The sequence below is a fragment of the Pan troglodytes genome, chromosome 11, assembly GCF_028858775.2.
Source record: "Pan troglodytes isolate AG18354 chromosome 11, NHGRI_mPanTro3-v2.0_pri, whole genome shotgun sequence".
Classification (NCBI taxonomy): Eukaryota; Metazoa; Chordata; class Mammalia; order Primates; family Hominidae; genus Pan; species Pan troglodytes.
The window spans coordinates 108,940,473-108,968,268 of record NC_072409.2 but is presented as its reverse complement, the minus strand read 5'-3'; the positions used below and the strand labels follow the sequence as shown (position 1 = coordinate 108,968,268).

The following is a 27,796-nucleotide window of genomic DNA, read 5'->3' as shown; positions in this document are numbered from 1 at the left end:
ACTGTGGGTTACATTCAAGAAAAGTTTGAGAAATACTAATTTGGACAGTCAGTGTCTTTGATAACTGTGTTAATTCACAGCACTAAAGAAGCCAGCGCTGGAAGGAGGCAGTATCCAATCCTGAGTTCAGAATACACACCAGGAGAACATCTTGAGCATTGTTCTGTAATGGATGGAAAACACAATATTTTCATTAGGTGTATGACTTGGTTTCCAGGTATTAACCACAGTGGGCCTTTTGGGTTGATAGAGAACATGGATTTATGACACTTGAACAGATCAAAATGCTTGTCAGTAGGTTCAAATAATCAATGGAACTTGCTCACCTACTTAGAAAGCCTGACTATGGGCTTGTTTAATATGCTCAGCCTTGTGGCTTGATATTTAGAGATTATTGATCTCCCTTTGGAAATAGCCCATTTAGGGAAGTCTGATGAAGGGAATGATTCATTGATGTCTCAAGCACATGTCAGCCTTCTTTTTTTCACATATACTACACTGTTTATAATGTTGAGATTTTCCCACATCAGCCAATGCATGGATTTGCAACAAAAGCAATGATGGTGATGATCATACTACTACAGTTACTGCCATCAGTAGCAGTGAAAGCTAATTTATATAGGTTATCGCAGGCCACCCTATTCTCTGCCCTCCCTGACTTCCTACAGTGCTTAGTCCTGTGGTGGTTTCTTGTGTGTGTATAACACATATGGGTGTGTTTTGGACACTGTTGCTTTGAGTTGATTTGTAATTGTTCCTAATTGTTAGGAATGTTTGTTTCATATGTAAAAAGCATATATGCCAAAGCTATCAAGTGACCTGCTGGAAAATACTCAGGAAGAAGATAAAAATTGTGTTCACTCTGAAAATAGTATGTTGATGTACGATGTTAAATACATAAAATTAGGCTGAATGTGGTGGCTCATGCCTGTTATCCCAGCACTTTGGGAGGCAGTGGGGGAGGATCACTTGAGGCCAGGAGTTCTAGACCACCCGGGACAATATAGTGAGACAGTGTCTTTATGACACACACACACACACACACACACACACACACACACACACACACACACCAGTTAGCCTGTGTCTGTTTTAAATCCTTTCGCTATTGATGAATTGGCATTTAATTTGAACTATTTTCATACATACCTGACAATTATACAAAACTCAATGAAAAGTACTCAGTAGTTTACCTTGAAATATAAAAAATTTACTTTTAGCACTAGCCTAACAGGATATTCTGATTTTTCATTTATTTTATTCATTTTCTAAATATTTTATTTATTGATTTTATTTCTGTCTCATTTCAACATTTTTTACTTTATTTTTATTTTCAGACTTTTAAAATGTTGTCACAAAATTTTAGGAATGGCCCTTTTTCAAAATAATGTTTAATAATTATTTACAGTTGTGTGAATTTTAAAGTTTTATTGATTGATAAGAAAATTGTGTTTAAGATTTTGATTTCAAATTTAATCATTCAGTTGTGAACATTGACTTGGCATAGTGATTAACAATGTCAGTTGTTTCCTTCTTTAAGCAAGTGAAAATGACATTTATATTGGGATGTGTTTTTCATATCCATTGCAGACATCCCGGTCTGACCACTGCTTCTCTTGTTGACAGCTTCCAGTGTGCTAGGTCTACCTCTAAAAGGCCTAAGGCTGATGAGGAAGAGGAAGTGTCAGCTGAAGTCGATGGGGCAGAGGTCCCTAACCCCGACTCAGGCACAGATGACCTCAAGGTCAGTGAAAAGTCAGAAGCAGCAGTGAAGCTGAGGAACACAGAAGCATCTTCAGAAGAAGAGTCATCTGCTAGCGGGATGCAGGTGGAGCAGAATTTATCAGATCATATCAAACTCTCAGGTGAGAAGATGGTTGATTAGGTTTCACATATAAGTAGTAGGTGGTTGATGATCAGATGTCTTAAATGGATGTTCACTATGACAAGTATCTGACTAGTCCACATAGTTTGATCAATAATCTACCAAAGTCATGGGTAACTCAACCAATAGTCCCAGGGAATATTGTAAAAGTCAGGAGCCTCACTGCTATGTGTAGCAGAATTGTGAGACAAGCAGCCAGCAGTGCCTATTTGGTTTAATAAAAAAGAAGATTCTAAAATGAGTTTTTTTTTTTTAAGTGCAACTCAATTTACAATATACGTTTTTGGAAGGCTTCTTTTGAATTCACATGAGTAGAGAAAACCAATTATAGATAATTCTTTGTAGATTCTTAGCTTTCGACTTAAGAAGAAAATAAAGATCAAGGTTTTAAGAACAACAACAATAATGAAAAGTCAACCTAGTGAAATGACATGTATAGTCCCCTTGCTTCTCTTTTGTACTAAAGCCATTGTCTGAAAATCTCAGCTACTTTGCCTTTTCTCCCTTTGGTAGCATATTTTTCTGAAACTGCTTTAGTGATTTGCCCCTTTCATATTTGTTGGAGTTTTTGTCTTGTAATAAGCTAATTCCTGTGTTCCTCTCATACTTCTCATCCTGTAAATCCTTCCTCATGGGATTCCCCCCTCCGCCAGAATCCGACTCCCTCCGCTGCTTCCTCCTCACTCATGGCACCATAGCTGTTGCCTGGATGACTGCAGCAATTGCTTCCTTCTTATTCAGGAATGTCAGCTGTAGTCACCCCCGCTAGTCAGTTCTCCAGGTGGCCATTAGAGTGATCCTTTAAAAGAAAAAAAGCTTAGGTCTTGTCACTACCTTCTTCTTAGTATTATTCCACCTATAATAAAAGAAAAAGTCTTCACATAGTCCTAAACTGGTCCTCAGCTGCTACTCCAGCCTCACTGCCTTTGCTCTTGAAATAGCTGTGTGGATAGAGTTTAAACCACAGAACTTTTAAAAAATGAGTTCATGTTTTAGTGGAGAGCTAGGCAAATAACCACATAATTACAATCCAATGTGGTAAGTAGCATTATAGAGATTGCATAGGATGTTGCTGGTTTACCAAGGAAGGACTTCAAACACACAAGAGCTGGATAGCCAAGGTTTCTTGGCAAAGGTGATATCTGACTTGAGTTTTGATGAATGGATATAAGATATCAAGGTAGAGAAGGTAGGGAAGGGAATTACAACAAATGCAGAATAGAGAGTTAGGCAATACATATGGATATTTCACTATAGTCCCTTTTTTTTACATTAAAAAATTTTTTTTGAGACAGAGTCTCTCTCTGTCGCCCAGGCTGGAGTGCCGTGGCACAATCATAGCTCCCTGCAACCTCTGCCTCTCAGGTTCAAGCGATTTTTTTGCCTCAGCCTCCTGAGTATCTGGGACTAAAGGTGTGCACCACTATGCCTAACTAATTTTTATATTTTTAGTAGAGCTGGGGTTTCGCCTTGTTGGCCAGGCTGATCTTGAACTTCTGGCCTCAAGTGATCCACCTGCCTTGGCCTCCCAAAGTGCTGGGATTACACACGTGAACCACCGTGCCCGGCTCCTCATCATGCTTTCTCTTACACTGTGTTTAATTAGCCAGTTTATGAATTGCTGGATGGTTTTGCCTAAGGGCCCTGAATTTCATTAGTTCTGTCACTACATGGTTCTTTGCACATTGATCTCCAGATTTTGAGCCCTGGCATAATACTTGAGTAGAAGAACTGGGTTGTTCAGTATCAGAACTAGTATGTGATGGGTACAAATGAGGTTTGTTTTGTGTGTGTGCATGTATGTGCGTGTGCATGCGTGTGTATGTGTGTGTAAGATACAGAATCAGTTGGGAATAGTTTACCAATTCTACTTAGTAGTAATACAGTGCATGATTTATTAACAGTCTTCTGTTTTATCCTCAGGAAACAGCTGCTTAAGTACATCTGTAACAGAAGACATAAAAACTGAGGATGACAAAGCTTATGCATATAGAAGTGTACCTTCTATATCCAGTGAGGCTGATGATTCCATTCCATTGTCTAGTGGCCATGAGAAGCCCGAGAAATCAGACCCATCCGAGCTTTCATGGCCAAAGTCGCCTGAGTCATGCTCATCAGTGGCAGAGAGTAATGGTGTGTTAACAGAGGGAGAAGAGAGTGATGTGGAGAGCCATGGGAATGGCCTTGAACCTGGGGAAATCCCAGCGGTCCCCAGTGGAGAGAGAAATAGCTTCAAAGTCCCCAGTGTATGTGGCAATATCCATTTTTTACCATATTCATTATATGGTGAGAGCACATTTTGAAAACAACATGCTGTGCACTGAAATCCTCCTTTAGGGCACAGATAAATAACATTTTACATTAATGGGTCTTAATCATATTCATTCAATAACTGGGAGGTAAGCCTCCTGTGAGCTGTGGCTCACATAGTGATAATTTAGCACATGGAGCTTATGGCCACGTGTCGATGCTTGATTTTCTTTTTTTTGTTAAAAAATTAAACTCTTTATTTTGAGGTAATTGTAGACTCGTATGCAGTTGTGGGAAATAGTGCACAGTGATTCTTTGTTCCCTTTACTCAGTTTCTCCCAATGCTACCATCTTAGAAAACTATAGTACAAAGTCACAATCATATCGACATTCATACAGTAAAGATTACAGAATTGTTCTGTCACCTGCAGAAGAATTCACCTGCTGGGCACTGATCACTTTCTGCCAATAGTTAATACCTCCTGGTCCCAGCCTTCCCACAGCTTCTATTTCAGTGTCAGGACTCACCTGGTCATGCTTTCTTCTTACTCTTTCCTCATGGACCCTGAATCTCAGGACCAGGGTGACCTTTCTTGTCCTGCCCCCTCCTCGAAAGAGGCCCTTTGCCTCTGAGAAAAGACTCCTCTATATTATTTAGCTTCCCATTGTGACTTTTTGGAAAATTGTACAATATTGTCCTTGTACAGTATTAATATTCCATATTCAGTAGAAACTGTCCATGTAGCCGTAAGAGTGAATCAGGGGAGCTAGGACTGTCTGTAGCGATTGTCAGAATTCAGTACTTTTTTTGATGTATCCAGCCTGATTAGGGAATTCAGGTGGATCAGGAAGGAGTAATTGTTTGAGCTGATAAGTTGCGCTGGCTGCAGAACAGACACTGCTCCTGCTGGTTTCAACTCAAAATAGATCCTTGTGTCCCTGAGTAGGAGCAAGGGAGGTTGTATAAGGACAGCAGCTTTGAATACCTTGCTTCTCATCAGTCTTAAAATGTTAATTAAAATATACTTTTCTGATTTGACCCAATAGTGTTTATCTTTTTATGTAGAATTGTATATCTCATTGAATTATAAACACATCAAAAATATGAAAGATAAAAAAAATATGGTCTGGTTTCTTTGAAAAGGTGCCTAAGAGTAGTTTGAAAATAGCATTCGCATACTAATAAGCAAAATTTACAACTTTGGCCAAATGTGGTGGCTTATTTCTGTAATCCCTGCACTTTGAGAGACTGTGGTGGGAGGATCCCCTTGAGCCCAGAGGTTCGAGATGAGCCCAGACAACATGGTCACACCCTGTGTCTACAAAAAAAAAATAAAAAAAAATTTAGTGGTGTGTGCCTGTGGTCCTAGCTACTAGGGAGGCTAAGGTAGGAGGATCACTCGAGCTCAGGAATTCAAGGCTGCAGTGAGCTGTGATCCCACCACTGCACTCTAGCCTGGGTGACAGAGTGAGAGACCCTGTCTCTTAAAAAAAAAAAAAAAAAAAAAAAAAGGAAAAAAAATTTACAACTTAATTTCATGAATGGCTTAAATGTAGCCAAGCAGATATTCATTGTTTGGACAGGTGACTGAGTCAAATGCCTGCTTTAGTTATTTTTAACGACCTTCTTTAAAGTAGAATGGAGCTGAAAGTAATTCTCAGATTTCTTTGCTCTCAAGGAAGGTGATTATAGATCTGGTGCTGTTTACCTTCATCTTTATCATTTCCCCAAGCAAAGACTGACAGCAGAGAAACCAACATTGCTATTGAAGGCTGAGAGGCTTGGGTTGCCTGTAAGAACAGCTGCATGACATCCTTTTCTTACACCATGGTGTTGGATAACTCCTAGATGTAATACAGCCCCACTTAATTTTTGTGTAGTTTTGCTCAGTGTTTTTTAGTGTTCAGTGTAATGCTATGTGTATGCTGATAGCTGCTGGCATTAGCTGATCTACTCAATAAGTATTATGTTATTTTTTAAAGTCATCCATCCATCCATCCATCTATCCATCCATCCATCCATCCATCCATCCGTCCATCCATCCATCCTTTCATCTTGGGCTCAAAGCTGTACCTAGAACACGCCGAGTATGTTCTCACTTTACGTGCTATTCTTGCTCCCCCAGATGCTCCTCCCCCAGATAATCATATGTATGCACTCAAAGTTCCCCTCAAGTATCACTGTATCAGAAAGGCCTTCTCTGATTACCCTATAAAACTGCCCCCTCCACATCACTTTCTATTCCTTTGTCCTTCTTTATTTTCCTTCGTTACATATTTACCGAGTAGTATTTGATAAATACGACTTATTCATTTATTATATATTCCCTTACCCCTCTATAATCTACACTTCTTGAGAGCAGAAACCTGATGTAATTTATCCTGCTATAGCTCCAGCTATGACAACGGTATGGTGCATAGTAGTGTGTTGATATGTCTTCTTGGCTGAGTTATAATTTCCCATATTGTTTTTTAGCTATTATAAACATAGATAGCTGTCATCCTGTATTGCATTTGTCATTCTTTTCTTATTCCTAGCTTTGATTACAATGGTCTTACACATTTTCTTAGAATCATGTGTTGGAGTCAGAGGCCAGAGTAGTTTCCCTATATCTGGCCACTGCTTCTTCAGCTTACCGGGAAGAAGACTAAGATTGTTTTCTCTCATAGTCAACTCTTGATGTAAGCCCGCTGGGTTCAAACTCTCTCTGATATCCTCTTTCCCCTCCCCCTGCCTTTAAAAATTTTGCGTTGTGCGAGCAAGAGAGCTTAAAAGGTGGGTCCTAGCTGGAAGGTGTAAGGATACACATGACTTTCTACCTGGGAAAGGAATATATAGTCTGTAAATCCCAGGACAAAAAAATCATTGGTAAAATTTAAGTGGTTTCAACATGGCATTAATGTATCATTAAAAAAAGAGAATACTTTTGGTTTCTTGTTTAATTGTTATTTATGTGATCTAGAAGTGGTGATTCATTTCTGAATGGAAAGAAGTGTTGCAGTATTGTCTTCTCTGTGAGGATAGAAAATAAAATTCCTTGCTAAATGTTAACATGGGAACATCTTAGAGGTGACCAAGAGCCACAGTCCTGTATTTTTATGAGAATGCAATCTTAGATTTACTTATTTATTTTTGGCGACAGGGTCTTGCCCTGTCACCCAGGCTGTTGTGCAGTGGCCTGATCTTGGCTCATTGCAGCCTCCACCTCCTGGGCTCAAGGGATCCTCCCACCTTAGCCTCCTGAGGAGCTGGGACCACAGGCATATGCCTCTATACCTGGCTAATTTTTTTTTTTTAATTATTGACATGGAGTCTCCCTATGTTGCCCAGGCTAGTCTCAAGCTCCTGGGCTCAAGGGATCGCTTCACCTTGGCCTCCCAAAATGCTGAGATTACAGGCATGAGCCACTGTGCCTGGCCTATAATCCTAAATTTAGATTAGTTGTAAGAACTTTAGAAAACTTGTTAACTGCTGAGCTTATTGCAGGTTTAATAAGCCTACCCTGCCCTACAGCTTGTATTTTAATACAAAGTGGAAGAAGAATTAATTGACCTCTGGGTAAAATTACTAATAGAATTGATTCCTATTTCTTTTGACCTTAAGTTTAAATTTCTTAAAAGACTAGTTCCCCAAGAGGTAAACAACCACAAGAATTCTTCAACATTAAGTGATAAATAATTGTGAACTGTAGGGTTTTTTTTTTTTTGTAGTTTGTTTTTGATAATGGTATTTCTCCACCATTTTTGTTCTATAACTAGATAACAGAGGGAGAGAACAAAACCTCTAAGAGTTGGCGCCATCCACTTAGCAGGCCTCCAGCAAGATCGCCGATGACTCTTGTGAAGCAGCAGGCGCCAAGTGATGAAGGTGAGATGGTGACCCTTTTTGGGATTTTTTTTTTTGTTGTTGTTGTGTAAAACAAACTATTGTAAAAAAAATTGCTGAATAGAAAAAAAATTCAACAAGTAGCAAATACGTACTATTAGGAGATCATACATAATAAATAATTTACAGGTAAAAGGAATTTGGAGCTTAGAGGTAAAGACGTACTTCATATAAGCTAGCCTTAATACTGGTAAAAGTCTTCCAGTTTTATGTCATGGGGTAAAATCAGTCAGCCTTGACATGTTTTAGGGTTCTACAGAAGAAGCTGAGACTCATTTCTCTAAAGGTGTTAGATTTTAGAGTTAACATGCTGTAGGTTTCTTTACATTGTCTTTACTTTTAACTTCAACTCTTTACATTAATTTAACCACCTTCAGTAAAAGTCTATGTGCCATATCCTTTTCCATATCCTTTTGTAACTGGTGTGGGGTGAAACATCCTTTTTCCTTCACTAGATCGCTGTGATGCAGCTGGATGTAACGCAGTTTCATTTACAATCATTTACCATTCCTAGATGTAAATTTATCTTTTTCCCCCTTTTGTTCTTTTTGCAAGACAGGGTCTTGCTCTGTTATTCATGCTGGAGTGCAGTGGAGGGTGATCACGGCTCACTGCAGCCTCAACCTCCCAGGCCTAAGTGATCCTCCTACCTCAGCCTCCCAAGCAGCTGGGACCACAAGCATGCACTATCATGCTTGGTTAATTTAAAAAAAATTTTTTTTTTTGTAGAGATGGGTTTTACTATTGCCCAGGCTGGTCTTGAACTCCTGGGCTCAAGCATTTCTCCTGCCTCAGCCCCGCAAAGTGCTGAGATTATAAGCATTAGCCACTGCATGCCTGGTTACCCTTCTTACCTTTCTTTTATGAAAAAGAAATTTTTGTTGCCTCAAATTAAAAATCAGATCCCTGACTAGTAAGTGTCTTGTATATGTCTCTTAGCATCACGAAGGCCTTATTTTTTCTGTGTGTAGAGGATTAATTCAGGCAGGTTTTCTGTTAAGAGTCCTTCTCTGAAGTATTCTCCAGTTTTACTTATGGAAATTATTACCTAAGGTCATGTGTCTGTGAGAATACTGTTAAGTGAGTAACAAGAAGCTCAAGTTTCTTGTTTAAATAAATTTATCAGAGTAGGTAGATATCTTTCACAGATTTTTTCCCCCTTTCACTCACTTTTCACTTATGTCCCATGTTTAGTTAGTAAACAAGATCATGGCAGGGCATAGTGGCTGACTCCTGCAGTCCCAGCTGCTTGGGAAGCAGAGGTGGGATCATTGCTTGAGCTCAGGAGTTTAAGACCAGCCTGGGCAACTTGGGGAGACCCTGTATCATAAAAAAGTAAAAATATCATGAATGTAGGGATTAGGGATCATAGTAGTTTCTATGAAACCAATCCAGGGTTGAATTCTGATTCAAGTAATAGAAGTAATGAAACATATTTGCATTTATTTCCATATATCATAATGTTGAGATCTTTTTCTTTTTTTTGCTACTTTATTATACCCAGTACAAACCATTTTCCCTTTAGTGTTAAGACATATGACAATTCTGTGTAAAGTAATTAATACTTAATGTACAATGCTCATGATTGTAATTTCCCTTTCCCATGGTAGACTCTCTTCGGTATAACTTTTGTGAAGGGAATAGGCTATGCTAACGCTGTACCAACACATAGAGAAGGCTGCTTTCTCCTGTGTCCTTATTTGCCTAGGAAGTTTATTTTGATGTGGGCCATCATAAATTGGCCCAGAGTTTCTTTTTGGAAAGCAGTTCTGATTTCAGTTTGTATAGCTTGCAAAATTTATAAATGGATTGGTTTGATGAAGTCGTCTCAAGGGTTTGAGGTTAAATATTTTGTAGAAACGATGATTGTAGCTTTTGCAACAGTCTTTCTTTCCTTTCTAATATGTCAAGGACCCCTGGTGACCTCTGGGGATTTTTCAGAATTGATTAGAAAAATCAGAGAAGTTTTGTGATGGCTTAAAGTTTTTACAAGCTTTCAAACTGGCAACAGAGAATATTCTGTTGCCCGAAGTAAATTATTTACATCATTGGGAACTTGAATGTTACCTTAGCCATTTGCCTCTGTGTCTATGTTGCTTGCAAAGTTGAAAGTGAATAAACATTATCATTGTTAGATTGTGATGTGCAGTGAGTTTTTTACTCACAGGGAGCATACAATTCCAAATCCAACTCCTTTGGGGGATTTTCTGTCCTAACTATTCTGCTCCTTTTGCACTCCTTATACGTAGGAGCATAACTATATTAGAGCATAGGAGAATTGCATCTTTAAACAACAATCAGTGTCTTCTATTGGTGAACGAGCATTTCTCTATTGAAGCTGGAAAGTTTCTCCCTAACAGAAAGGCTGCACAGGGGAAAGTGACTTGGTTCAGGACCTCTGGGAGCTGCTATGCCACTGGCAGCTGAGAGATGAGCCACTTGTACGTTGCTATTCTCTTTAGGACAGTGCAGTGGCTCTTTGATACTCAAATAACCTGAAACACCATAGATCATTCTGACTGGTGGCACACACATCCTGTAATTACAGGATCAGGAAGGACTTCGTGACTCCTAGCCTGTTATTTTCCGGGAAAAGATTTTCCATGTTGAACAGCAAAACATGAAAGTTGGTGGTGGTGGAGAAGAGGGGGCTATGTAATAAAAGAATAATGATTAGAATGTATCTTTACATAAAAATTAGCATCTAACTTATTCTTTTTTGGTGAAAAATAATGTTAAATATTTACTACATGTTTATATTTTATAACTTAAATGAAAATACTAAACTGCCTCTTTTTTTCTTTTAACTGAAATGTTTTTCAGTTGCATGTTTTTCTAAGGTTAGGCAGCTGGATAAGGTGACTGAAACGTCAATTAAAATTCTTTTTATTGCCCAGTTGTTTAAAAATTATACAAATGTTGTGTTGAAACCTAGACTGATAAGCAAAGCTGTTTGGATTGTTTTATTCTCGAAGCATCCAGGATATGTACGTATTCTTCTGTTGCCATTTGTTGATATTATTGGCATATTCCTGCTCTTTCCTGAGTTCACTGTCCATAGGGAAGGAGGATGTGTATGAAGTGCATGGGTGAACTATGCATGCTCTGGTGCACCCATGCACTTAGGGGAGAGGGCAATGCTCTGTCTCTGGCCATGGAACGTACTAGATGTGATGAACCCACTGAAGGGCGGCCAGCTTAGAAATCTGTGGCAGTATTTCTTTCTTTCTTTGTTTTTGGTTGGTGAGGATGCTTGCTCAGAAGCTCTCATGTTTCCTGGAATTGTAAAATGCTTCAGTACAGGTTAAATGCTCAATTTCTTTGTGTGGCTTTGAAACCAGTTGTCATTCAATGCTACCTGCTCTCTCTAGCTTCATTTCCCTTAACTTTGCTACGTGAGTCTTCCTTTCTGTTTAGACCATCATTCCCCTACCTTTTTAGCACCAGGCACTGGTTTTGTAGAAGACAGTTTTTCCATGGATAGGGGCAGGGGTATAGGGGTGGCGATGGTTTTGGGATAAAGCTGTTCCACCTCGGCTCATCAGGCATTAGATTATCATAGGGAGTGTGCAACCTAGATCCCTTACATGCATGGTTCACAATAGGATTTGTGTTCCTATGAGAGTATAATGCCACTGCTGATCTGACAGGAGGTGGAGCTTAGGCTTCTGCTCACCCCTTGCTGTGTGGCCTGTTTACTAACAGGCCACGGACTGGTACTATTCTATATCCTGGGAGTTGGGGACCCCTGATTTAGACAACTTCTCCTTACCCTCCCCCTGCTGCTTTTCTTCCATGTATTTGCCCAGGCTGTTACATTATGTGTGACACTCTCTTCCTTCTTGGAATGTTTCGATCCTTTGTCACCACTCACCTCTCCTCTTCCACCTCTACTGCCCATAGACTCCATATGTGCTTGGTTCTCTTGCACCACTGATCACCTTACACTGTGGTTTGTTATTTGTCTGTCCATGTATCTGTCTCCCCACTCTCATTCCTGTCCTTTGCTTCCTCTATCATGCTTTTGGTAGTGAACATTTCCCTGCAATCATGGTAGCTTAAATCACTTATGGATTCAAGAGCAGGAATGCCCTGGATAAGGCAATCAGTAATACTTGAAATCAGCCATTAAAAAGTTAAGTACCTCAACGTGTTACATACTGTCATATTAAAAGAAAAATGTAAATCCTTGTCCAGGAAATAGTCTCCCTATATATGTGTATAGAAAAACATGTTGTTTTAATTACCAATATAAATGTGATAAATTATATATTTAATATGTCAGCTCTTTCAGTTTTGTATCTTGACAGAATTGAAAATCTCTCTACCACTGTGCCAACTTCTAGAATTACCTCAAAGTTAAAATGCAGCTGACCCATTGTAGATGCGGCTGGTGCCTTGGAGTTTGAGGGCTTTTGGAGCTGTGACATCACGTTGGGTCAGTAAGTGACTCCTTCTTAAGGACTAGCTTATTTAGGCTATGGTGGTTGTACAGGCTATGGTGGTCCTGAGAGTGGTTTTTTTTTCCCCACCCCAACAAAGGAATGATGCATACTGTTGTCTTCAGCACATTAATTAGAGAATGGGTTTTTTCCTAGGATTTTTTTTTTTTTTTTGGATTGCTGAGAAAGGAGTGTTGTGTGAGGAAGAAAAGAAGAAAGATCAAGACTAAGTCAGTTCAGGAGAAGTCACTAGTGAACTTAAATTTCCTGATCGTTGCAGTTTGTATTTCTGTTGCTTTATAAAACCATTCTTTGAAACATAAATGTGTGTACATACACCTCTATGGACACAGACACAGAGGCACACACACACACACACACACACAATGTGGTATTTCCACACAGAGAATAGTTGGCATGGAGATGAAAGCCTACCTTGAATAAGGTAAATGTCTCATAAAAGGGAATTGTTCAAGGGAAGCATGGTCATGGTGTAGCAATTCACTGAAACATTATGCAGCTATATAGAATGTTTTCAAAGTATCATCTTTAGCACTCTTGGGATAATGCCTCCAATATAAGGTTAAGTGGTAAAATACAGTTCAGCTAGGTTTGTTTACGTTGGAAATATTTTGAGGCAAGTAATTATCTTTTGATGGTTTCAGAAAGTACTTACACCTTTGCAGGTTTAAAATTTTTTTTTTTTTGAGATGGCGTCTCGCACTGTCGCCCAGGCTGGAGTGCAGTGGCGCAGTCTCAGCTCACTGCAAGCTCTGCCTCCTGGGTTCACACCATTCTCCTACCTCAGCCTCCCAAGTAGCTGGGACTACAGGCGCCTGCCACCACGCCCGGCTAATTTTTTGTATTTTTGATAGAGATAGGGTTTCACTGTGTTAGCCAGGATGGTCTCGATCTGACCTCGTGATCTGCCCACCTCGGCCTCCCAAAGTGCTGGGATTACAGGCGTGAGCCACCGCGCCCGGCCCTGCAGGTTTTAAGTTTTAAAAATATATTTAGGGGGTACAAGTTCAGATTTATTACATGGATATACTGCATAGTGGTGAAGTCTGGACTTTAGTCTAACCATCACCTGAATAGTGTACATTGTACCCATGAGGTAATTAATTTCTCATCCCTCACCCACTTTGGTATCTCTGTTTGTTGCCTTGCTGCCCATTTTGATGTCATTCACACTCACAAATGTTTTAAGCCATGGCAAGCTTCTTCTCACTAGCATTCTTATCAGCAGCACTTTAATCGTGCTGACGCCAACTCCAGAACTTCCCTTGAAGTGACATTGGGCTAATAATCATCCTGCATTGACATCAGTATCTGAACATGTGCTTTATCACACCCCCGTCCCCCTTCTTCTGGCCTCATGGTGCACTGTTTGTTCTTTGAAGCTTTCATCCTGCACATGTGTGCATTTGTTTCCCAACATTTCTTATTTTACTACATTGTTTTCAATTAAAAATGGAAAAATTGTTTTCAATAAAAAATTTCCAGCTTTTCCTACTGTTACTTCTAGTCTGCTCACTGCTTTTGTGCTTATTGTGCATCCAATTCCCTTGGTTAAGAGATGAGGTTAATGATGTTTCTAATGCAACTGTAAACTAAGGACAAGCCGTGCTAGTGTACAGAGGACTTCGTGAGCATGGCATTTGCTGACACAGTGATACTCCTCAGCTCAGCGATTCCCACCATGTGCTAGTGGTGAGTATAGCTAACAGACTTGTGCTGACAGTGAAGTTTTGTTGGAGTCTGTGAAAGTGAACTGGAAATTTATAAGAAAATTGCAAGACTGTTATTAGGTGATTTTAGTTTTATTTTTTATGCTGATAATTTTTCATATTTTCTGTGACAAACATTTCTTTTATATTTGGCCAAACAAGTGTTTTTTACAGAGTGTCAATATGATGGAGTGGGTTATCTGATAATACCCGAGGTATAAAACAACTAGAAATCATGGATAATATAAAATAAACAACCTTTATACTTGCATAGAGAGGCAAAAATAGCACAAAGGATAATATCTCTCCATGCCTACAAATCAGGATCAGTCGGCTCCAGCACTCTACTGTGTGATGCCTCGGTGCCTGCGTTTACAAAGTAGTGATGGTAGCGGCACCTGCCACATGGAGGAATTGTTTTGAGGGTTAAAAAAGTGTTTGGCACATAATGACTGTTTGTTGTTGCTGTTGTAAGGAGGGGGGGAAAGTGACAGCTGATTGGTAAGGGAGAGCCAAGTTGTGGCCGTTGAGGAGAAATTTTCCAGGACCAGAATGGGTGCAGAGCGATCAGAACTAGGACACTAAAGGACCCCTCAGACATGCAGAGCTGGAGTCTTAAAAGCCTACACCTTTACTGAAGTGCACACTTGAGAAAAAGAAAAAGTGGAAAACAAAATCAAGAAACAAACAAAAACAAGAGAGCTTGCTTGCCTGAAACTTAGGCTTGGATGGTGAAGGGCAATATGATAGAAGAGAAAGTTATTCTAAGAATTCCTACCCATGTGGTCAAGTTTATACCTCTTCTTCTAAGTGAGAAATTTAAAATGAAACTTAGGCTGGCGATTCATGCCTCTGGGGCATCTGGCACAAGCAGTTGCAAAATCTTTGAACACCCACTGAATAAAAGTCTGGTTGACTAACAGTCAGTAGATTCTGGAGTCTTGACTTTGTGCTTTATATGTTTTTTGACTTTGGGTAAGCCCTCTCTCTGGCCTCTTTCCTCCTGTGTAAAATGTGAGGCTTGGTCATGAATGATAAGTGTTCCTAACCTGTAAGTTCATATATGGATTTTGGGCATTTTGAATCCCCTGAAATAGCACGTGGTGACAGGTTGAAGGCTGCTTTTCCAAAGAGCTGATTGCCATTCATCTAAAGTTTTACTTATAACTCTTCAACTATAATTTTATGTTTTCTAGAATAATTAACACAGAAAGTTGGAAAGATGCAGATAACCAAGTGTACTGTGTTTAGTCAAGTGCAGAGGCAGCCTCATCTGTTAATACAAGTTTGGATATTGGCAATATTCAGATTAAAGCCCTGGTTTTGGGTCTGATTTTCTCTAATCTGAATTTTCCAAATAACTTTTCATCAGTCATCAGTTCAGCAAGTGCACTACTGTAATGAGCTGTTAAGCATCTTTTTGAAATTAAAGACAGCTTACACCCTGATCCCTATCTCTGTAATGTCTGCATGCCTTGAGGATTAGATTAAGAGTGTATTTCAGGCAATGTTACAGTAATTTATTTCTTGGGAAGTCTGTATATATATAATATTTTATTCAGTAATGGATTGAATATTTAAATATAGAGACAGAAGAGGTGGAATTGGAGATCTTTCTTGGTGTTTAGCCATCATTTAACCCATCTAACCCAGGTTTTCTGTTGTTTTGAAGAATAAAATGTATACATTTATTCACTTTTAAGTAAGTGAAATCTCAGGAAGTCCCGTTTGACTAAATTTGATTACTTCCTTAAATGGTTTTCTCTAGTTCACATTTCTTTTATTAGGACAATTGTTTATAGGCTGGGTTTGGTGGCTCACGCCTGTAATCCCAGCACTTTGGGAGGCCGAGGCAGGCGGATCACCTGAGGTCAGGAGTTCGAGACCAGCCTGGCTAACATCGCAAAACCCTGTCTCTACTAAAAATACAAAAATTAGCCGAGTGTGGTGGCACACACCTGTAATCCCAGCTACTTGGGAGGCTGAGGCAAGAGAATCGCTGGAACCTGGGAGGTGGAGGCTGCAGTGAGCTGAGATCATGCTATTGCACTCCAGCCTGGGCAACACAGCAGGACTCTGGTTCCAAAAAACAAACCAACCAACAAACAAACAACAACAAAAAATTGTTTATAACAATTGAATACTAAAGTGGTCCTATGTGTGTTTTCCCAGGACTAGAACTGCCCACTGGTTGCACTTCATTCTAGGTTTTTTTTTTTTCTGGCATCGCCTGGGATTTCCCGTGGTATTTTCTGAGTACTTCACCCCGTGTCTTGTAGTCATTGTCCTGCTGGTACTTCTACTACACAAGCTGGCTCTTAGACACTTTGCAATTGTCCCTCAAACAAAAGGACATTACTTAGAAGTGGAATTTAGAAATAGAACTAGAAATCAAAGAGTTAGAATTTAGAATTGGCTGTTGCCCTTTACCTTTTGTAGATAGGTGTTTGGGGAAAATTATGCCCTCCTGCTCCTGGCAAGCTGTTACTCTCTGTTTTAACTGTATTGATGTAGATTTGCCAGTCTTAATTTTGTGTCTCTTATTTTAAGGATTTATTAAGTGAATATGTTGACCAAATATAATGATGATGTCTTTTTGATTCAGAAATTACAGATTTTTAAAAAGTATTAAATATAAATGTTATTTTAAATATTAAAAACAATCTTTTGTTTTCCAGATGCTACTGGGTACATGACTGTCTGCTTTAGGGTAGGCAGGCTGCGACTTGGCTTAGCAAATGGGCGCATCTCCCATTGAAAGTCTTTCCCCTGCGTAAAAAGTTCTTTTCCCTGCCAGTTTTGAAAAGTAAATGCTGTTTGATGGCTGCTGCATGTCATGCTCCAAATGTTATTAATTTTTACATAATGATCTCTTTGTTCCGTCAATTCTTTTTAGCTTGAGGTATTACTGTACTTTCATAATAAGCACATTTATAGTTCTGTCTGTTTAAGCAATAAAACAGCAAATTCAGCAGATTACTAAGTAGATTGGCTTGGAATGTTTGTTGATAGGTCACAGCCAGTGTTTTCCTGCGTTATGTGGACACGAAACATTAGATGTTGTTGGCATTCAGATAAAATGGATATTTTATCTAGTGCTTAAGGTTTGTAATAATAATTTGGTGTTCTCAGTTTAGCCTTATTTCTGTCAGTAAATTCCACTGGAATTCCCAGTGGCATTGGTTTTTACTGTAGTATGGTGAATAAAAAAATCAAAACCACCTCACTTTTATTATGCTAGTGGCTTGGTCAGGTTTTGATTAAATTAGAGACAAAAATGCTGGCTTTATAATTTATGTGATGCTGTTGCTTTCTGTATTTCTTACGTTCAATTTTGAAACTTTTCTATACAATGATTAGCATGAAATCTTATGATCAGGTTTCTGAATGTGCTAAAAGCATGGAGATTGTAAGATGATAAGAAAGAGTTTGATTCTTTGGGTTCATGTATGCCTTGTTATTTTTTTAAAATTAATTTATAAATAAATTCAACCATAACCTTGTTACTCTTAAAGTCTTGTAGAAAACTACCCAGGAACAGATTTTGATAGCACAGTTTCATGGTGCATTCAATTCTTCAGAAAAATAATGATTGTATTAGGTTATAATATATATGAAATTGTCAATATTTGAAATTTTTTTTACTCTATGAAAACTGCAATTTCATACAACTCAAGTGTGTTACTTTACATTTTTTTCAACCTGAACACAGTTTCTTTTTCTTGGAGACAGAATGTCTTAGCCTTATAGACCACCGAATTAGCACATATTTTGGTACACTTTTTTTTCATTGTTATTTTCACCTTTTCTTTGGTTGTAAAATTAGCTCTGAAGGTGGAGAATCAGCATGGAAAGTTTATGTATATTTTAAATTTTAATATTGTGGTGACTTCATGTCTTCATATTCTTTGTTTTGCCACTGGCCAATGAAAACTTAGTCCTGGCTGGCAACATTCTACAGGGTGGCATTTGTGCACGTTGGTCATGGAGGTTAAGTAACATGTCCAAGACTTCCGGCTAGTGAATGGTTAGAAGGTGGCTCTCTTTATCAGCATTTTAATTTTCATAGAGTTGTTTTAGTCCTTTTCCCTTTTGGAGGTGTTAGGTTCCCAGGCTTCAGAGAAATGGTGAGATGAGTATATTTTTATACCTGTCAAGTGAACCTATGAATTCTGGATTGATATTCCATTGTTTTAGTGTTTATGTTCTTTGTTTTGTTTTACAGAGATTTTTGTTGTGCTTTAAAAACTAGAAACTTAAGGAGGAATGATTGGCTATAATATGTATATGTGTTTGAGTGTTACATAAATATTTCCATAGTTGTTGATAAAGTCTTTTCTTGAGGAGTAAACTTGATAATGCCTTCAAGTGAGTGAACCATGGATCTGGGTTAAGAATCTTCTCGGGGACCCCCAGGAGAAGACTGAATCTTTCATGAGGTAGAGCTGACAGGACCATGTAATGTATTTTGAAGGGAAATGAGAGGAAGAAGATGTATAGCCTTGTTCTCTCCTTATGTCTGTATGCTCGCCTGAGTAGTCCATGTCTTTATCTTCCTTAGTTGGTGTGATGGCCACCCTACTTGAAGTTCTCTCCTTAGCAGCTGTTTTGTGTGATCTGCCACGTGATAACTCCTATTAGTTGTTGGGTCAAAATATCTGTGATTCCTGCTGTCATTTACATAGATGACCAAAGCTGACATTTTTTTTTTTTTTTTTTGGTATGGGGAGCTTCTTTTTCATGTAGATTGCATCATGCCAGTGTTAATAGTTTCTTGCTTGGAGATCTTGTTTTGCCATTTTTTGACTTTGTATTGTATATGCTGTTAATGAAATAGCTTATGAATCTGGAGGTTTTTCCCATGAATGGTGTTTGTTTGTTTGAGACAGAGTCTTACTCTGTTGCCCACACTGGTGTGCAGTGGCACGATCTTGGCTCACTGCAGCATCCGCCTCCTGGGTTCAAGTGATTCTCCTGCCTTAGCCTCCCGAGTATCTAGGACTACAGGCACGTACCACCACACCCGGCTAGTTTTTCTATTTTTAGTAGAGACAGGGTTTCTCCATGTTGGCCAGGCTGGTCTCGAACTCCTGGCCTCAAGTGATCCTCCTGCCTTGGCCTCCCAAAATGCTGGGATTACAGGCATGAGCCACCGCACTTGCCTCCCATGGGTAGTTTTGAACTCCATAAAGGGAAAGGGCTGTTGCTTTTAATTTCTTATTTCCAGAATCTTTTATATTACCTAGCATATGGTGAATTTCATATGCTTAGTACCGATCTTTGTTTTTTAATTGTAAATTGACAATTTATAATTGTATAAATTTATGGGGTACAAAATGGTGTTACGTTTTATTAGTACAATGTGGAATAAGTTAGTTGACTTATGTGTCACCTTAAATACATAACATTTTGTGGTGAGAACATGAGACTTTTACTCTGTTAGCAATTTTTAAATGTATTAATACTATTATTTCTCTTCAGATCATGTGGCTCTTTCTCCTTTTTCGCCTATCTTTGATTTGATGCTCAGAATATGTTCCTTCTGGTGCCATGTTGACAGCTAAGTTTCCCAAGGGTATGCCAGCTTTCTTTAGGAGTTTTCTTCTTCTCATTCCTACCGTGATGTGAGAATTGACTGAGCTGGTTTCCTCCTATTTGTTGTATACATTACTAGTAACCATTACTTATAATTATTTTAGATGATGCTAGCATCATTTTTACTGGTAAGGCAATCGAAGCTCATAGACATGAATTCACTTGCCCTAGATCACAAAGCTAGTAAGTGGTAGATAACAGGCTTTAAATACTGTCTGTTCAGTTCCAAAGTTTACACTCTACACTCTTGTGTTTTAGATGGACTATTGCTATGTCTGCCAGGGTGGAGTGCGGTGGCACGATCTCGGCTCACTGCAGCCTCCATCTCCCAGGTTCAAGTGATTCTCCTGTCTCAGCCTCCCGAGTAACTGGGACTGCAGGCGCCTGCCGCCATTCTCGGCTAATGTTTGTATTGTATTTTTGGTAGAGACTGGATTTCACCATGTTTGTCAGGCTGGTCTCGAACTCCTGACCTCAAGTGATCCATCTGCCTCGCCCTCCCAAAGTGCCAGGATTACAGGCGTGAGCCACTGTGCCCAGCCTACTCTTTCAACACTAACAACCTCCCAAAATAGCTAGAATACTGGTAAAAGAAGTTGAAATGGACACATATAAATGTCTGATTATAGCCAGATACCTTTGTTAATAGTGTAGATAAACTTCCCAGCATTCCTTGTTTTTGTTCATGCGTGTTACAAAATATATATAAAATATGAGCTAATGTTCTGTAAGAAACTTAAGCCACGCTGGTAATGCCATAGTTCCTGGTGAAACCCATCTCCTCAGAGGTAGCATAATTATCATGGGTTTTTTTTTTTTTTTTTTTTTTTTTTTTTTTTTTTTTTTGGTAATAGGAATTTTGAAGTTGTGTCCTTCGGAATGTTTCTTATTTAAAGTGTATATAGAGTCATTTGGAATGTATCCTTCTGAAATACTTTTGTATCAGTGTTACTGAGAGGTGATACATAAAGAACAAAACTATATACATCCATTTAATTTCTTAAGTGCTTTAGACTTTAAACTGTAGAATTCTCTGCTATCCATTATTACATTAGCATTTTGGGGGAACTATAATGCAGAATTTTATTTTTTCTCAATGTCATCACTTCTTAGTAAAATCATACCTAAAGTCCTGTAATTTTTTTCTCTTTTGTACTTTTGAACACAGCTTTATAAACGTTTGACGGTCAGCATTTAAAAAAAAATCACTTAAATATAGTTTCATACATTATTCAGTACAGAAATTATAAAGTTCCCAAGTTTGAACTTTGCCTTTTTGAGTATCTCACTTCTGCACTTATCCCACCCCACTACACCCCCCATTCCCTGCAGGATGTTTGAAACCATATATAAATGCCTCCCAGGACTGAGATTTTGCTCAAGTACCTGAAACTTAACAGATGCTGCTGTGCTCTTCATAGTAGAGAATGGTGCTGTACCAGCCAAAACACCTCACTGGAGCATCACCCCAAGCAGCAGAATGAGTGTGATGACTGGCAAAGGGAAATTATACTGTAGTGGAGTTGATAGCTTTTCTCATCTGCTGAATTCCATCCACAAGTCCTGGCAGCAGCCCTTTCACAAATGGCCTGAATTATTTTCCTTAGGGACGTCACTTACATGTAGCAAAATTTGTTGAAAGATGCTGTCCTGAGTGAGTGAATGAATCTGGCAAAAATCTGTTCTTAAGGCAAGGTTTCCCCCAGTTCATAGTTCTCACCTAATATTATTTTGACAGCAGTTTTTAAAAAACTTTTAAGATGACATATTTTTATAACTATGAAAACTTAAAAAGCCTCTTTATTCCAGACATTTAACCTTTTAAATAGAATTGGCAATGTTCCCTATACATGGTTTTGTGCTCCCATTTTTTATTGATTATAATATTATATTCAACTAATATGTTGTGTAATATATATATTCATACTGTATATTTCATTAATCCTCAAAAGCATTTCTTCTAATGTATGCATTATATAGCTATGCCATAATTTATTTGCATATTTTAAAAAAGATTCTTTTAGATACTTTTGTAAAGGACATTAATTTCTTTATTACCATCAATTATATTCAATGATGTTTTTGAGTGAATGGGAGAATAAAGCCTTTTATTTTCCCTACAAGGCTAAACCTTTTGATGGAAATACTTATATATAGGAGATAACTTGGCGTCTGTCTAGATTGGCTCTGTTCTAATCTGTGTTATCATCTTAAACACATTACAGTGTTTAAGCATACATTTACCGCATATATTTTCAGAAATTTTCTGGATGGCTGCTGCGGGGTTCTGTCCTGCAGACCCTGACCCAATGACTGATGAATAAAGTACACTGACACACAGATAGTCTGCTTTGCCAGTTCTACTGAGTGTCCGGGCTACTTAGTCACAGCCATGGCCCCGACCAGCCAGCGAGACTCACATTTATTCAGTAAAGATTAATTGATAAAGGCTTGAGTCAACACCACTAGAAGGTAGTTGACATTGTGGGCTTCCTGAGTAGAAAGGAATTAAGCACCCATGGTAGAACAAAGGTTAGCATTAAGACCGCATGAGTAGGCTGGGTGCAGTGGCTCACACCTGTAATCCCAGCACTTTGGGAGGCTGAGGTGGGCAGATCATCTGAGGTCAGGAGTTCAAGACCAGCCTGGCCAACATGGTGAAACCCCATCTCTACTAAAAATACAAAGTTAGCCGGGCTTGGTGGCACATGCCTGTAATCCCAGCTACTCGGGAGGCTGAGGCAGGAGAATCGCTTGGACTCAGGAGGCGGAGGTTTCAGTGAGTCGAGATCAAGCCATTGCACTCCAGCCTGGGCAACAAAAGTGAAACTCTGTCTCAAAAAAAAAAAAAAAGAAGACCACATGAGTAAACAAGTGAGTTAGATAAACGCCCCACATTCCTTTGTTTCTACTCTAATTTATTTAACTAAAGGTAAGGGGACTAGGCTGCCTTCAGCCAGATTTATTACCGAAATTTTCCAAACTCTCAAGGCTTCCAAGAAGGTTTGTGGCTATTATAACTAAAGTTTTTCCCACCAGCCTGACTGAACCCCCACAGACCTTTGCAGAGATTATGTTGGAGGCCTAGAGGGGAAGGATCATCATGTACTGAAGTACTAGGTTGCGCATACCAGCAAATAGCAGCTTTATGGCTATCTCATATAACTTGTTGGAAAACCCTGACATTTAACTAATCTTGTACTCATTTTACAGATTGAGAAATAGGTTTAGAATCATCACCCAACCAAGACTGTATAGATTGCATGAATGAAGCATTATTTTAATTTATTCTGATAGGTTGGAGCAGAGCTCTACACTTAAAGCCATGCTTATCTTAGAATAATTTGGTGTCACTTGGACTAATGTTTTCAAATATATATTTTCTAGTGTGACTTTTTACTTTATGTAAAAGTGGTTTACACTTTTGTATGAAAAGTGATACAAATTAATGTGTATAAAAAGCAACGAAAAATAATCATTAAAATAAACACTGTATGTTTACACTGTTGCTAACAACATCTCAGTGTGACCCTCACCTTGGGAAGTTTTATTAATCTGCAGGAATACTGCAAATTAGTATAAGTAGAAAACTTTTGGAGTTTCTCTGAATGTCTTAAGATACTCAAAGTGAATTTCAGCAAGCCTAACTTTCTTATTAGAACCAAAAATTTTTTAGGATTTCCTGTGCTTCAAATTAATGGGGCCTCCCCTTCTCATAACATGTCCTGTGGGATTGAGTCTCTTCCAGGCAGACCTCTCTGACTGTTGGGGAATCATTGCTTGAGCATCAGAGGTGATACTGATTGTCTATTTAATGATCAATGACAAGACAGAAATCTAGCTATCCCTTTGAGGTGTTTGAAAAACAGAATTGTTTATGGTCCTGAGGAGTGGGCGGTGTGATTTGAATGGCAAGCAGGGAGAATAGCTTTGGAGATGCGTTTAAGACACCTTGGAAAGGCTGAGAAGGGAGGGTTGTAAGCAGGCTGTGAATGGCTAATTACTGTGATTTTACCTATAGGTAATTGTAGAAGCAGAAGTTGTGGTCAGTTTCTTAATACCCAGCCGGCACACATATAAATCAGATATTTTTGTTTTAACTCATGTTTCTTTTTGAGGACTATTCTTAGGCCCTGCTTGCATAGCTATTTCTACTACCTTTGTCCTTGAGTTTTTAATTCTGCCAGAAATATTCAGAGTAAGAGGCGATGGTTGGTTTCCTGGGTCTAAGTGAGAATGAATACTTTTAATACTACTATAAAAATATTTCAGTCTATCGTGTATATGATCCAGGAGTTTCATCTATAGGCAAGTTCGTTTATAAAATGAAACAATTTATAAAATAAATTTTTATTTTTATTGACATGGCGATTAAAAGATTTGAAAACAGCTATTGAAGGTATTGTTGCCAAGGTGGCAATATTTTCAACAGGTTTCTTCAGTACATTTATCCAAGTTAGTATCTAGTTTCCCCATTTCCACCTCACAGTAGTGTTTGTTTAGGCGCTAGCCCTCTTACATAGGATGGCCCTTTTAGCCACTGCTTATGTTTCCTTATTTAGGACAAAGTTCCACATACCTTGGTGCCTGGTATACTGGGCTTCTGTAAATTTAGAAAGGCTTACATAGATTTGAGGAACTGCTTTGTATTTAGGCTCATGGTTTTCTTGACTGCATGTTACTTGCTATAAGGAATGACAATTTTTTGTAGAAATCTTAGTCTAGGAGTACGGATTTCCACCATGAAGTAAGAGGCTCACTGACTGAGGAAGAAAAAAATTAAGTGCTCTTGGCATAAAATCTTTGTTTTCTTCAATTTCTGGCAAACCTTGCAGACATTCTTGAAAGAACCTAGGGAGAAAAGGAGGCCTTTTTGCTGTGTTGACTCTTGTTTTCTTTTTGCTTAAGTATTTCAAGTTGATTAAGGCAAGCTGATTATGAAGTTACTGCTTGGCTTTAAGAGCGAAGCCTACATCAGGTGTTTTTAAGACCTGTATTGTTTAGCGTGACTCTTTGATACTAACACTTTTAGAAAAATGTACACATGTATATGGCAGTGGTTCTCAGTCTTTTTGGTCTCAGGAAGCCTTATGTTCTTATCTCTTCTGAGGATCTGAAGGAAGATTCTTTTATTTCCTTTTTTGTGGGTTCATTTTATTGATATTTACTTACTGGAAATCACACCAGGGAAAATTTAAATTATATTAATTCATTTAAAAATAGCAATAAAAACAACATTTACATAAACAGTTAAATTTATTTTCATAAAAAATAATGATTTTTCCAAACCATAAAAAATAATTAGAAACATCAGCAAGACAGTGGAATAGGACTTCACAGCGCTTGTCCCCTGGCAGAAACATTGATTTTACAACTATCAATGCTCAAAAATGCCTTCAAAAGAGATACAGGAACCAGATGAGAGATGATGGCACCTGAGTATAGCACAGACATGAAAAAAGATGCATTGAAGAGATAGGAAGGACAGTTTTGCATTACCTGTATTACCACTCCCCTAATCTCAGGCGGTACAGTGAGGAGAGGGATAGGGATACCTGTGTGGGAAGGAGAGTGATGTGAGAAACAGATTTTGCCTCAGATCCCAATCTAAGGTCCGTTGCAGTGAAACCCATCACCACACAGTCCCACTGCCCTGGATTCCTGGCTGGTACCTGCAGACTGAGCCTCCAGGATTGCTCCAGTGTCAGGCCATCTCTCAGCCTCAAGACTAGCTCAGGTCAGTACCCACATCCTTAGACTCCAGACCAGCACCCACGGAGCCAGCCTCCAAGTCTGCCTCAACAGTAGCCAGCATTTGCAGTCCCAGACTCCAGGCTCACTCCAGAGCCAAGACAACCCCCACAGACCCAGGCTCCAAGCTGGTCCCCTGGTCTAGGATGTAGAGCAGCACTTGTGGACCTGGGTTTCATGCCTGCCCTGGTGAACCCTGGGTACAGGTCTACCATAGAAGACCCTGGCATTGGGCCAACTCCCACAGACCAAACATCCAGGAACATCCCTGTGGATGCAGTTGACAGGACCACACCAGTGGAATGTTGGTGCCAAGCTGGCCCCCATGAACCCAAGATCCTGGCCTAACTCAGTAGACCCAAGCTTCAGTTCTTACATGGTGGACTTAGGCTCCAGATCCAACCCCATGAACCCAGGTACCAGGCCAGCTCACATACTGACGCAGACACAAGGCCGGAGGATTCCAGGAGCAAGCCTACCCTTGGACCATGCCAGATGGCCTGCCTAGAAAATTAGGATGGACTGACTGGTGAAGGGTTGTCCAAGCCAAAGCCAGTCTACAAAGGCTGGAATAAGTCACTAGTTCTTCAAATGTATGGATTACCAACTCATCGTCACAAGAATCATGAATAATCAGGGAAACATGACACCACTGAGGGAACAAAATAAAACCTCAGTAACCAACAATAAAGAAATATAGATTTACAAACTGCCTAAAAGTAATTCAAAATAATAATCTTAAAGAAGCTCAGTGAGCTGCAAGTGAATACAGATAGACAACTAAATGAAATCAGGAAGACAGTGCACAAACAAGTTGAGAATTTCAACAAAGAGATAGAAGCCATAAAAGAGAACCAAACATATTCTGGAGGTAAAGAACACAATAACTGAACTGAAAAGTTCCACAGAGGGCTTCAGATTCCTGCCAGCCACCCAAGTCTGAATGACTGTAGTTTGTCTGCTAATAATTTTTTTCATGGAAAAAGTGGCGTTCCATGAAAATGGCAGGTAATTCAACCCACAATTCAATTAATTGCACAAGTGCTTTTTTAAAGAACACTCTTGAACTTCAGTGTGTACAGAAATACTTTATGCATACATTCTTTTTTTCACAGATTTAATAAAATTGATGCTTTTTTTCCCCCCATCAAAGGCGTTACTAAGAGAAACTGCCTTTTTGTTACCTCTAAGTATGAGGTAGTCAATATGATGATTCCTTTGGTGCCACTGCCTTGATTCATGCTGAGACACCAACAATTTTACTTTCTACTACTTTCATATCACTGTTACAAATCTCAAATAGTCAAATCACGGGTGTTATTATGAAAGTAGTTTTGACTATATAGATGCCATGCAACAGGGTTGTGTATCCCCTGGAGTTCACAGATCATATTTTGAGAACTGTGGTTATCTTTCAATTCCATTTGACTCCTTGAACATCATTGGTTTGAATTGTTTGACTCTCCTTACATGCAATTTTGTTTCAATAAATACATTAGAACATTTCTCCTAGACTCGGAACAATTTGAAAAAACTCACAAATGAATCATGTAGCCTAGAAATATTTTAAAAATTAAGAAAAAGTTATGAATGCATAAAATATATGCAGATACAGGACTTTTATCATTTACTACTATAAACATAAATCTATTATAAAAAGTTAAAATTTGTCACAACATATGCACACAAACACGGATGTAACCAAATATAAAGGTGCAGTATTAAATCATAAATGCATAAAATTAGCTGTAGTATATCCTATGCTATAATAATTTTTTAGCCATCTCCTTTTGCTATTATGGTGAGGCCAAGTGCTGCGAGAAACAGTTTACATTTAGAGTCAGATTACTTCATTGCAAATATAGGCAAAGACTCTTATCTTTTGTTTTCAAATACTCTACCCATGGGTGAATACCAAGTGTTTTCCATTGTAAAAATAATAACAACAACAACCATGATAACGTGATTATTATGATAATAATGCCACCCTTTGTGCTACAGTTGGCATTTGACATATTTTGAGTTATTTTCAGCCTCATTCAGTCCTTCCCATTTTGCCATCAGTGCAAATCTAATTTGACTTTTTCTAAAACAGGTAAGTCAACATGGGAAGGGCTGGAACACACTTACTCACCAGTGATTTGTAGTTAAGCACATTGCTCTACAGTATTTATTTATCAGACTTTGAAAGCTACTTATGCAGATGTTTAGAATGTGTCACAGCCCTAGACACTGGGTGCAGCTTTTATTCTGGCCA

General features: G+C 38.8%; 1 protein-coding gene across 33 annotated transcripts in view; it reads left to right on the top strand.

The window, feature by feature from the left end:
- Positions 1–27,796, top strand: part of KDM4C (lysine demethylase 4C) — a 404,595-nt gene that overhangs the window by 213,505 nt on the left and 163,294 nt on the right. For 32 of the 33 annotated variants that reach the window (XR_010148777.1, XR_010148778.1, XR_010148776.1 and 29 more), the window contains 3 exons: positions 1,627–1,865; positions 3,809–4,131; positions 7,895–8,003. Coding sequence is in view for 27 of the 33 variants with exons in the window: in XM_001144352.6 (XP_001144352.3) it covers positions 1,627–1,865; positions 3,809–4,131; positions 7,895–8,003 (671 nt within the window). In the remaining 6 variants the exon portion in view is untranslated. Of the gene's footprint in view, positions 1–80; positions 218–1,626; positions 1,866–3,808; positions 4,132–7,894; positions 8,004–27,796 lie in introns of those variants that run through there. The other variant, XM_054658673.2, reaches the window with a different exon arrangement.